Source organism: Pieris brassicae, chromosome 6 (genome assembly GCF_905147105.1).
Source record: "Pieris brassicae chromosome 6, ilPieBrab1.1, whole genome shotgun sequence".
NCBI lineage: Eukaryota > Metazoa > Arthropoda > Insecta > Lepidoptera > Pieridae > Pieris > Pieris brassicae.
Genome location: NC_059670.1, coordinates 6344181 through 6356167, shown reverse-complemented (window position 1 = coordinate 6356167; position 11987 = coordinate 6344181). Strand labels below are relative to the sequence as shown.

Here is an 11987-nt window from a genome sequence, read left to right as displayed (position 1 = left end):
CACAGGGTATGTCAGCAATATAAGATGCATAGAGGAGTTGTAACAGTATCATTGTGTTTCTCTTTCTTTCATCCTTTTATTTTACTTTTAATGTCGTCAGTAAACAGTGAGTACCTACCTACTCGAGCACAATCTAATATTTTTATTACTTGCCCTGCAGAGCATGTACGCGCAATGGCTGTACATTTAGATCACTAATAAGCGTGACGATTTCCTAAATCATGGGAGTTACTACGACGTCAGACGGACAGTTAGTCAGACGTAGGCACTCTCTTTGACTGTTAAATTGCTTTCATTCGATACATAGCAATTAGCACTTCGTTATTTCCCTCATATTCTATTGTTATACACGAGTGGTTTATATAGAGTAAACCAAAAATCCTCTTTTATTTAAAGCACCCCGATGACCAAGGAACCGTACAGTGCACAAAAAAGTAGCGTAGCATTTTTAAAGTATTTGTATATTTTAATTTGATAAAACCTAATCAGTTTACATTGCAGTGGGGCCCCATTTTTTAATTTGCCCCAAGGCCCTTGGTTACCTAGCTACGCCACTGGTGACTGTGCCTATATCTTCATTGCATATGCTTGAAAATGTTGTACTGTTGTAGTTACACGCGTGTTGTGATTTGTTAGGTGTTGTTCTTTGTTTTTGTCTTGAGCACTGCACAATTCCTACACTTTAGGATATAATTTTTTATGAAATTTAGCTCGATACATTACTCGGTTATAGTGCTGTGATTTTAAGAATTACTAATCGTTTTACAATATTTCTGCACGGAATAACGTAAAGTGTAAACGTGTCTCGTGAAGTTACACCACTTTCTGTACTTTTTAACCGATACTAATAGCTGTAGGATTTTTTAAAATACAGACAATTAGGGACACTATACGAGATGTTTCACGGTCTACCCGCAACTTATTTTAGTATAATTCAGAATGTGTATTAGTATTATTTAGTACTGGCACCTTGTAGTTTTAAATTTAGTAGATCATCATTTTTTAAAACGGCCACACTGGTTACTATACTATCGTTTATCAATTTACGATAAGCATTTTAATTTTTAGCATTATGCATGAAGCAATTGGTTTATCACGTTGAATTGACTAAGAACTAACTATAAAGAAAATGTCTGATAGTCTTGAATACTACCAAAACCAAATTGTCTCGACTAAAACAGAACTAAAAAATCTAAGGTAAGCTTAATAATATTTTACTGTAAGCGGATTTACTTTAGATACAGGTGCCTAATCTTTGCCTTTGAATTACAATAATACGTAGATTCTAATATTAGCTACTTACACTACCTGATAAAATTACCAGTAAAATATGATATATTATAACTTTCGTTTATATCTTAAACTTTCTAAATACACATTTAAGAAAAAAACTTTGTGTTAATTTACAGGCGAATGCTGGCGGCACTTAAACATGAGCACAGTAAAAAAATAAAAACAGTCAAAACTATGTTGAGTGGATGTGCCAACTGTATAGTAACAGGTAGATTTATAATTATTTTGATTGGTTTAAAACTTTTGACTTCATATGTTGGGATCTCCATGAAAACCTCCATGACCCCATAATATATATCATAATATAATAGTAATAAAATAAACAAAATATATAAAATTTCAGTAGCAACATCCATTTCTAATCAACAAAGCCAAGATACACCGTCACCATCAGAAGACATCTCATATTCTCCAATAGGATATATAGAAACAACCTTTGGGAATAAACAAGCAGTACCTCGACAGCCCTCAGTTTTATCATATGCTAAAGGTGTTGTTGTTATAAATACAGACACATTTAATAACAATGAAATGAGTGGCTTAGAGAAGTTTACCTATATGTGGTATGTTTTATGGGGTTGGTCTGTGGCATTTATGGAAGGGATTTTGAATTTCAATGTATCAATAAATCTGTTCCCTTTTTTGTATACCATTCAATAAAAAAAAAATACTAAAAATCTTAATATTCTTTGTATTAATTGCTAAATACATAAATGGTTTTACATAAACTAAAATCTACACATTCTCTTGGGAATTGAATTAGTTATTCTATAAATCCTAAACTAGTGCTTGTGACTCAACAACTACCTTTGTGGGACTAATAATTATAATTACATTTCAGGATAATATTCCACTCCCATTCTACTGCAGGTACGAGTCTGTCACCTAAAATTTCGCCCCTAGGTCTTGGTGGTGAGAAAAAGGGGGTATTTTCAACTAGATCCCTACATAGGCCTTGCCCTATAGGTCTATCATTGGTCAAGATACATAGTATTGAAGGTAGACATTACTTGTCTCGCCCAAGTTTGTGCATTAATGCAATGCATTAAGTTATTAATGCACAAACTTGGTTCTCAAATCTGGTAATGTAAAAGAATATGATATTTTCTTAACAATTCCTATCTGTTGATGGCTAGTTTGCTTGCATGAATATGGTGTATATACAAAGGTGTTTTTTCTAAAGTAAACCCCAGACTCAGTTGAATTTTATGTGTATTTCAGGAAACAAAATTATTTTCCATGGTGTGGACATGATTAATGGCACACCAGTTCTTGATATAAAACCATTTGTTCCACATTATGATTATCCAATACATTCAGTTTCATATATTTCCATTGGTAGACGTACCACACCATTCAATAGTGCGAGGTAATTATAAAAAAAATAAAAAAATAATTTCTGCATTTCCCTAGTATTCAAAAAGCCATTATATTATGGTACCATAAACATAATTATAAGTAGATTTTTAATAAAAGCAATACTTTTGTGCATTAAAATAGATTTATTCAATTTCATTTCTGATTTGTTATATCTTGGTATTTTAGTACCTATATATTTATTTGATAATCTTAAATTTTACAGTACATTTAACATTAATTACTAAATCAATTTTCAGACGCAAGCCCAGTGTCACAAACCCCGTAGGTGTTGGTACAAATTCTCTTAATTCACTCACTCATGGCATATCAACTGCTGGTTCACCTTTAAGCCCAAATCAAATTGATCAATCTCCTGTACATAGGGGAAATCCAGATGGCCAAGAATGTTTATTTCCTCCTCAAAGAATCAAGCACCCTGGTGATGGTATCAGAGTACCAAATTGGATAATAAATACTCCATCACAAACATATAATGTCAGATTCACAGATGAAGCGTTACTAAGCCTTAATACATTGACTGGATATAGGGCAGTGAGTTTTAAGACTACTATTGAAATGTTACTTTCAGATGATCCAAGGTCATTGAATGTAAAAACTAAATACCCTGACCATGAATACAGCTGTGTACTAGAAGATTTGTCTATAAGTTGTGTGTTTGATTCTAATACATCTGTGTGTACTATAGTATCAGTAAGAAATGCTGAAATTATACATTGACCATTTAAGTAAACTAGTGTTTTATAAATAAATTGATTTTTCATATATATTTTTTTAAACATAATACTTTCTAAATATTTAACCTTAGTTATCATTTGATAAAAAATTATGGTATTTGTCCATATTTCAATTCCAGTATTCACAATTAAGATTTGGGAGTGTTATGCAATTATAATTATAAATGCATAAATATGACTAGTACTTATTATTATTATATATGGAGGTCATACATGTTACAAAATAATAAAACTTGAATTATTATTTTCAGGGATAGGCATTACTTTTTATAAAATAACATATGTTTTCCTGAACCAAAATCCCCAACAGTTTTTGTTGCAATAAATTGTATAATGTATCTGAATCAAGTTTTACTGCAGTGATTAAATACTGAAATACAGGAGTGGGGCGTGCACGTCAGTAAGATAGGACGCTACCGATATTGAACATTTAGATATTTCCATAGAACACATTTCAGATAGAGCACATTTTTTTTCTATCGATTAGGAGTTATTTTCAAAACTGCGCATAAATTACTTGATTAAACCTTGACAGTTTATTTTTATAGCAGTGTCACACTCTTTTTAAAGCACCTATTTAAGTATTGTATGTATTTTTTTATGAAAACTTCTATTCAATAAACTGTTCATATTAAAATCAAATTAATTCTTATTTATTTTACTTGAAAACCAAAACTATCAAACAATTATGCCTAAAAAAAGGGTCCCAATTATCTCAACATAGCTCTCAAGCGAGATTAGCAAAGATTCGGCATGTTGGAGAATCATCTTCAGAATATTCTGATCGACTCGAAAGTTAAAGAGAATATGCATCACAATCACGGGCCAGAGAATCTAGCGCCGAACGCTCGCAGCGACTTGCTGAGAATAGAGAGCGAACCTCGCAAGCTCGCGCAAGGGAAAGTAGCGCCGATCGTTCGATTCGTCTTGCAAATCAAAATGTCAGATCGTCAGAGGTTCGCGAAAGACAGTCGAGCTCCGAACGTTCACAACTCCTTGCTGGAAACAGAGATAGAGACTCGCGGGCACGTGCCAGAGAATCTAGCACCGAACGCTCGCAGCGGCTTGCTGGACTGAGAGCCAGAAACTCACAGGCACGTGCCCGAGAGTCTAGCGGTGACCGCTCGCAACGACTTACGGCATAGAGAGAGAGACCACGTGCAGTAGCAATTAGAAGGCGTGATGGGATTTCGGCTCACAGCAATAGATCGGCATTCAGCTACGATCCACAAATTAACTACGCCGATCAAAACGGCATTCAAATTGGAGCGATGGATAAGATATGCCCTAAATGTTCCGCGAAAAAATGGAGAGACGAAGCAATTGGTATGTGTTGCGCGGCTGGAAAAGTAATACTTCCCAGTATCGTAGAGCCACCAGAACAAATCAAAAGCCTTCTGACGAACAATAGTACACTATCCGCGCAGTTTTTAAAAAACGCACGTCATTACAATAATCTGTTTCAGATGACATCGTTCGGGGCAAAAGAAATTAGGGAGGGGAATTTCATGCCAACCTTTAAGGTAGAGGGATAGGTTTATCACCTCATAGGCAGCCTCCTGCCGCCATCCGGACAAAGCCCACAATTTCTGGAGATATATTTTATTTACGATGCTGACCAACTATCTTTGCGCTCTAACATGGCTCCTATGCTAAAAGTGGATTTGATCAACGAATTGCAGACCATGTTGAATAGTCACAACGTTTACATACGAAGTTTTAAACAAAGTATCGAATCGATTTAGATCGATTAAATTTTATAAGGCGAAACCAACAAAAACTTAGAGCAGATGACTATATTCATCTGAGGGATGCTTTGAACCAAGACGCAAGCGTGAATGCCGCCTACATCGGACAGCGCGTCATCTTACCGTCATCATTTACTGGATGTGCGAGGTTTCTAAACGAAAAGACGCATGATGCTATGTCCTATGTGCGCAACCACAGCCGGCCAGATCTATTCGTCACTTTTACGTGCAAACCTGAATGGGAAGAGATAAAGCAGGAACTTTTCCCCGGCCAACGGTCTTTCGACCGGCATGACATCATTGCTCGAGTATTCCATCTAAAAATGAAAAAAGTTATAAAAATATTCACGAAAGACGCGATTTTTGGACCGGTCAAATGTTATATGCTTAGTGTTGAATGGCAAAAAAGAGGATTGCCGCATTGTCATATGTTGTTTTGGCTGGAGACAAAAGTACAGCCCGATCAGATCGACGAAAAAATCGTCGCTGAGCTGCCTAATAAAGACGAAGACCCAGTGTTATTTGACATAGTCACAAAAAATATGGTACACGGGCCATGTGGGCAAGAAAATTTTAATTCACCATGCATAAAGAATGGCATATGCTCAAAAAAATACCCACGACAATTCATAAATGAGACCCAGACCGGTGAGGACGGATATCCCGTATATCGACGTCGCGACTCCAGCAACGGAGGTCAGGTCGCTACTTTAAACATCCGAGGCAGAACGGACAACATAGACAACAGGTCGATCGTTCCATATTCTCCAATTTTATTGCGATTTTTTAATGCTCACATAAACGTTGAATTCTGCCATTCCGTCCAAGCAATTAAGTATATTTAGTATAATACATCAACAAAGGATCGGACCAAGCCACTTTCGGTGTCAGAAATGCTCACGACGAAGAGGAAAATTAATTGAACGGACGGTACATTAGTACATCGGAGGTAGTGTGGAGATTGTTAGTTTCCTATTCACGATCGACACACCACCGTTGTTCACTTAGCTGTACACTTAGAAAATGGGCAACGGGTATATTTTTCAGCTGAAAATATACAACGTGTAATTGAAAATCCACCAAAAACGACCTTCACGGCGTTTTTTGACCTGTGTCGCAGTGATGAATTTGCCTAAACGTTACTCTATCATGAGGTCCCTCATTATTACACATGGGCCAATAACAAATTCTCAAGAAGGAAACGCGGCCAAGACGTAGTCGGTCATCCCGGTGTAAAAAAATGGGCCGAGTGTACAGCGTCTATCCTTCTCAATCCGAGTGCTTTTATCTAAGGATATTACTTCATCATGTGCGTGGCCCGACATCGTTCCAAGACTTAAAAACCGTTGATGGCATTGTTAAAGAAACATACCAAGCTGCTTGCAGAGATTTAGGTTTACTAGAAAACGACAACCAATGGGAGATGACTTTGAGAGAAGCTTCGGTTTCTGACTGCCCGTTAAGATTGAGAGAGCTGTTTGTGGTCATTTTATTATTTTGTTTCCCCTCTGAACCTCTCAAATTATGGGACACTTTCAAAGACGATTTGTGTGAGGACATCAGACGTGCAGCTCAACAACAAGATCAGGATTGTGACGTACACAACGAAGGCTTGATACAAATAGAAAACAAGCTTTTGGAACTGAACGACAAGCATTTAGCAGATTTTGGATTGCCTTCCCCGAATCGGCAACAAAACATCCTCCATGCGATACCGTGATAATTTACTCGCCCACATACCGCGGATCCCCATGATTCCTACGGACTTGCCTATATCTTTTAAGAGGTTACAGTTTCCTCTAAAAACATCATTTGCCCTCACAATAAATAAGTCCCAGAGTCAAACATTTTCGATGGTTGGCATCGACCTAAGAAAAGAATGCTTTTCTTATGGACAACTATATGTTGCCCTTTCTCGAATGGGATCTCCTGAAAATCAATATATTTTGTTGCCATTTACAAATACCACTGCCAACGTAGTTTACAGTGAAGCTTTAAGATAAAAACTGACAAATATAAAAGTAAAAAACGGGCTGCTAGTTTGTAAATAAAGATATGGTATGCGCGGAAAAAATGCCTATGCGCCTCTTGTATAACGCTAGTGGCGCGGCGTTGCGGCAGATTTAGGCAACTCGCGTGCGATCAGCTGTACGGTTTACGTTATTCAACCAGTTGAATGCTAAAAAGTGCTCTCCAAAAAGAAAAAACAAATGGGTGGTACGAGGTACTGTTGTGGAGTGTAAAAATTCCCAATCTCGGAATCGTGAATTAACTTTTTATTCGTTTCCGAAACTGAGTTAAGAAGTTGAAAAAAGAAATAAGTGGGTAAACAAAATATGCCGTATTCAAAATTCATATTTGTATTGACGGTATTCCATGTTTTTAACTAATACAGGCACACAAAAAATCTAAACCAACATGCAGAATGTTAATCGTGATTAATTATAAAATCTTGAATTTACATTTTACATTTGAATTTAAAATCTTTTACAGTTACGTACAAGTTATTTTTTATTTCATTGTTTTAGTATCTATAATATATTTTCGATGCAAAATGCGATATGTCTGCGCAAATATTCTGAAATTCACACTTAATAATAGTTTGGCTCATGATTTCGATTATTCTGTTACAATAAACAAACATCCAAAACGTGCAGTGACTTTTATGCGAATCGTATGTTCACGTCTATGAGAGAAACGACCTCGAGTTGCCGCCGTTAACCGACAGATGGCGTTGCCGTACCATCGCCACGATATCCAAGAGGCGTATAATGTCGAAACAGTCATATATCAAGGTTTTCATGAAAACACGTTAGTCAGTTTTTAGTATAGTAAATACAAATCCAGTGAAGATCTGGCATTGGACAGATAGAGGCCAAGCAGAACCTGAGCCATTGAAGCTTAAATTTGATTTAAATGATGTGTATGATGTTGCAAAAGTTGATTATTTTCCTAGAGATGATGCAGGTAATGGTACATTCCTTGAACTGCAATATAAATATCCTATTAATAATAAGGAATGGTCGTCTCTACCAGATATTATAAGATTTAATCACTGCAGTAAAACTAAAACCATTGATCTGAAAACATGATTCAGATACATTATACAATTAATTGCAACAAAAACTGTTGGGGATTTTGGTTCGGAAAACATATGTTATTTTAAAAAAGTAATGCCTTTCCCTAAAATAATAATTCAAGTTTTATTATTTTTTAACATGTATAACCTCCATATATAAATAAGTATTAGTCATATTTCTGCATTTATTTAGTAACACTCGCAAATCTTAATTGGGAATACTGGAATTGAAATATAGACAAATACCATAAATTTTTATCAAATGATTAACTAAGGTTAAACATTTAGAAAGTATTATGTATAAAAAAATATCATATGAAAAATCAATTTATTTATAAAATTCTAGTTTGCTAATAAAAATGGTTAATGCATATCTTCAGCATTTCTTACTGATACCATAGTACACATAGATGTATTAGAATCAAACACACAACTTATAGACAAATCTTCTAGTACACAGCTGTATTCATGGTATTTAGTTTTTACATTGAATGACCTTGCATCATCTGAAAGTAACATTTCAATACTAGTCTTAAAACTCACTACCCTATCCAGTCAATGTATTAAGTCTGAAAATTGATTTAGTAATTAATGTTTAATGTACTGTAAAATTTAAGATTGTCAAATAAATATACAGGTACTAAAATACCAAGTTATAACAAATCAGAAATAAAATTTCATAAATCTATTTTAACAAAAGTATTACTTTTAATAACAATCTACTTATAATTAAGATTATACCATAATATAATATAATGGCTTTTTGATTTCTAGAGATATGCAGAAATTACTGAATCATTTTTTTTATAATTACCTTGCACTATTGAACATTAATTAATTCCTAAGTATCACTTGACCCTACAGTGGTCAAACAAAGGACATGTATGAATATGATGGTTTTGGAAAATCATAAAGTGGAATGAATGGTTTTATATCAAGAACTGGTGTGCCATTAATCATGTCCACATCATAGAAAATAATTTTGTTTCCTGAAACACACAAAATACAATTGAGTCTGGGGCTTACTTTAGAAGAAAACACCTGTATATTTAGATATTCATGCAAGCAAACTAGCTATCAACAGATGGAAATTATTAGGAAAAGATCATATTCCTTTATATTATCAGATTTGAGAACCAGGTTTGTGCATTAATGCACAGTAGGGCGAGACAAGTAATATCTACCTTCAATACTATGTATCTTGACCAATGATAGACCTATAGGGCAAGGCCTATGTAGAGACCTAGTGGCAAATACCTGGCTTTTCTCACCACCTGGTGGCGAGATTTTAGGTCGTGGACCCGAACTTGCAGTAGAATGGAAGTGGTATATTATCCTGAAATGTAAATATAATTATTAGTCCCACAAAGGTAGTTGTTGAGACACAAGCACTATTTTAGGATTTACAGAATGACTTATACGGATACCGGCATACTTCTTGAGCATTAAACAAGGGAGAGGGGGAAAGTTTGTGCATCGTACTCAGCGCGGGACACAAACGTCAACTGATTTATCAATCACGCGATCGACACGTTACTCTCCCGCCGCCAGTGATACCTAAAAATCGCTTTTGTGCAGGCAAAGACATTTGTTCAGGATGTTTGCCGGTATCTATACAATTCCCAAGAGAACATTAAGATTTTAGTCTAATTAGAACCATTTATGTATTTAGCAATTAATAGAAAGAATATTACTATTTTGTAGTATGTATTTCAGGAAACATATTGTATATATTACATATATACATAATATTATTTGGTGTTTATCCATTACACACAAAGAAAATGTTAATTTTGTATTAATAAAAATGTAATTAGAGTAGAGTTTAATAATTTTATAATATTAAAGCATACCATACATAAAAAAACTTCTCTAGTGATATTATAACAGTGACCTAGCATCAACATAAAACTCAAAAAAGGATAATGTGTATCTAACAAATAAAATGTATATTAAATAACATATTTTATAAATTCCATTTACAAATTAAAATTTATACTATGCAGTTTTAAGTATATTTTATTCGAATTTATAGTCATTATGGTATTCAAATATAAAACCTATTTAAACAATAGTAGGATAAAACATACCACATATGGGAAAAATCCTCTAAGTCACTTAATGCATGTTCAGGGTTATTAAATGCGTCTGTATTTAGGACAACAACACCTTTAGCATTGGATAAAACTAAGGGCTGTCCAGGTACTGCAGGTTTATTCTCAAAGGTTGTTTCTATATATCCTATTGGAGAATATGAGATGTCTTCTGATGGTGACGGTGTATCTAGGCTTTGTTGATTCGAAATGTATGCTGCAGCTGAAATATGGTTTATTTTATTACTATTATAATATGATATATATTAAAGGTGTCATGTAGGTTTTCGCGGAGATCCCAACATATGAAGTCAAAAGTTTTAAACAAATAAAAATAATTATAAATCTACCTGTTTCTATACAATTGGCACATTGAAATCCATTCAACATTGTTTTGACTGTTTTTATTTCTTCACTGTGCTCATGTTTAAGTGCCGCCAGCTTTTGCCTGTAAATTCACACCAAGTCTTTTTTTAATGTGTATTTAGGAGGTTTCGTCGTGATGGCTATTAATTTAAGTCAAACGAAAGTTATAATATTGATATATATATATATTTTACTACTTATTTGAAGGTAATTTTATCAGGTAGTGTTAGTAGCTAATAATACAATCTACGTATTATTGTAATTCAAAGACGAAGATGCCTTAAGTACCTGTATCTAAAGTAAATCCGGTTACAGTAGAATATTAATAAGCATACCTTAAATTTTTTAGTTCTGTTCTAGTCAAGGCAATTTGGTTTTGGTAGTATTCAAGACTATCAGACATTTTCTTTATAGTTCGTCAACTCGACGTGTCAAACCAATTGCTTATTGCATAATGCTAAAATGCTTATCGTAAATCGTTAGCGTTTATCATTAAACGAAAGTGACCAGAAAATACCAGTGTGACCGTTTTAAAAAATGGTGATCTACTAAAACTACAATTTACTAAGTAATACCAAAACACTTGCTGAATTATAATAAAAATATACTAATATATAAAAATAGAAGAGAAAAAATTGAATTATAACACTTATTATTACTAACGTTTTTTTTAATTTCACCAAGAACTCACCTTCATTATACAAATATATTAAAATAATAATTAATATTTACAATAAGTTTTATTACAAATAGAGTCGGTATTCGACGGATAATTTATAACATGTCTTTCGATGGGTTGGATGAGACACAACCTACACTTCTGTTGGCGACTCATAAATATAAATTATTTATGAGTAATAAGTTAGATAAGAATATTGTTGGCGACTCTATAAATATATATTAAAAAATGTGTGCGTGCGTACACACGAAAGAAGAGAAATGACTTTATGACCTTATTTTTCGAATGATTTATCTTAACTCAAAAACTGCGCAAAAACCTAGTTTTAGGTTTCGATCCCCTTCCACGCTCTCAGTGGACTTTACCAATGTAAGGGGGCTCAATTCTAATCTCATCACGGTTCACTTTCACCTCGAAACTGCGAAGCCGGCCTTCTCCTTCCTTGAGACTCAGATATCCTCCCCGGCTGATACTTCCTACCTCTCCTACCCGGGGTACAAATTGGAACATTCATTTGTGCCGCGGGCGGGAGTTTGCGTGTATGTCAGAGAGGTTATTTGTTCTCGTCGCCTCGGTACGCTTGAAGGAAGGAACCTATCTAACCTCTGGCTGCGC

General features: G+C 34.5%; 2 protein-coding genes across 6 annotated transcripts; one reads left to right on the top strand and one right to left on the bottom strand.

The window, feature by feature from the left end:
- Positions 1 to 362: 362 nt before the first annotated feature.
- Positions 363 to 3435, top strand: LOC123710801 (tRNA (adenine(37)-N6)-methyltransferase-like). 4 transcript variants are annotated; one of them, XM_045663016.1, is made up of 7 exons: positions 363 to 434; positions 1069 to 1197; positions 1410 to 1501; positions 1637 to 1856; positions 2135 to 2292; positions 2515 to 2662; positions 2910 to 3435. In XM_045663016.1, exons 2-7 carry the CDS (start codon positions 1130 to 1132, stop codon positions 3388 to 3390), a joined length of 1167 nt encoding a protein of 388 aa, XP_045518972.1. In that variant the 5' UTR covers positions 363 to 434; positions 1069 to 1129; the 3' UTR covers positions 3391 to 3435. The 4 variants fall into 4 exon arrangements, with proteins under 4 accessions (XP_045518972.1, XP_045518971.1, XP_045518973.1 ...); XM_045663015.1 differs by lacking the exon at positions 363 to 434 and having other exon boundaries at positions 729 to 1197; XM_045663017.1 differs by lacking the exons at positions 363 to 434; positions 2910 to 3435 and having other exon boundaries at positions 736 to 1197; positions 2135 to 2656.
- Positions 3436 to 8548: 5113 nt separating this feature from the next.
- LOC123710805 (tRNA (adenine(37)-N6)-methyltransferase-like) lies at positions 8549 to 11152 on the bottom strand. Of its 2 annotated transcripts, none has more exons than XM_045663021.1 (6): positions 11029 to 11152; positions 10678 to 10775; positions 10325 to 10550; positions 9419 to 9570; positions 9049 to 9223; positions 8549 to 8803 (listed from the first exon to the last, which is right to left on the bottom strand). In XM_045663021.1, exons 1-5 carry the CDS (start codon positions 11094 to 11096, stop codon positions 9102 to 9104), a joined length of 666 nt encoding a protein of 221 aa, XP_045518977.1. In that variant the 5' UTR covers positions 11097 to 11152; the 3' UTR covers positions 8549 to 8803; positions 9049 to 9101. The 2 variants fall into 2 exon arrangements, with proteins under 2 accessions (XP_045518977.1, XP_045518978.1); XM_045663022.1 differs by having other exon boundaries at positions 8549 to 8740.
- Between the last annotated feature and the right edge of the window lie 835 nt (positions 11153 to 11987).

What these genes read in the sequence shown, in the direction of transcription:
- LOC123710801 (XM_045663016.1), top strand. Translation starts at nt 1,130, where the DNA reads ATGTCTGATAGTCTTGAATACTACCAAAACCAAATTGTCTCGACTAAA. An exon ending in GAGAAGTTTACCTATATGTG is followed by an intron (nt 1,857 to 2,134) that starts GTATGTTTTATG and finishes ATTACATTTCAG; the next exon opens with GATAATATTCCACTCCCATT. An exon ending in CAAGATACATAGTATTGAAG is followed by an intron (nt 2,293 to 2,514) that starts GTAGACATTACT and finishes TGTGTATTTCAG; the next exon opens with GAAACAAAATTATTTTCCAT.
- LOC123710805 (XM_045663021.1), bottom strand. Translation starts at nt 11,096, where the DNA reads ATGTCTGATAGTCTTGAATACTACCAAAACCAAATTGCCTTGACTAGA. An exon ending in ACAGAACTAAAAAATTTAAG is followed by an intron (nt 10,776 to 11,028) that starts GTATGCTTATTA and finishes GTGAATTTACAG; the next exon opens with GCAAAAGCTGGCGGCACTTA. An exon ending in CAAGATACATAGTATTGAAG is followed by an intron (nt 9,224 to 9,418) that starts GTAGATATTACT and finishes TGTGTGTTTCAG; the next exon opens with GAAACAAAATTATTTTCTAT.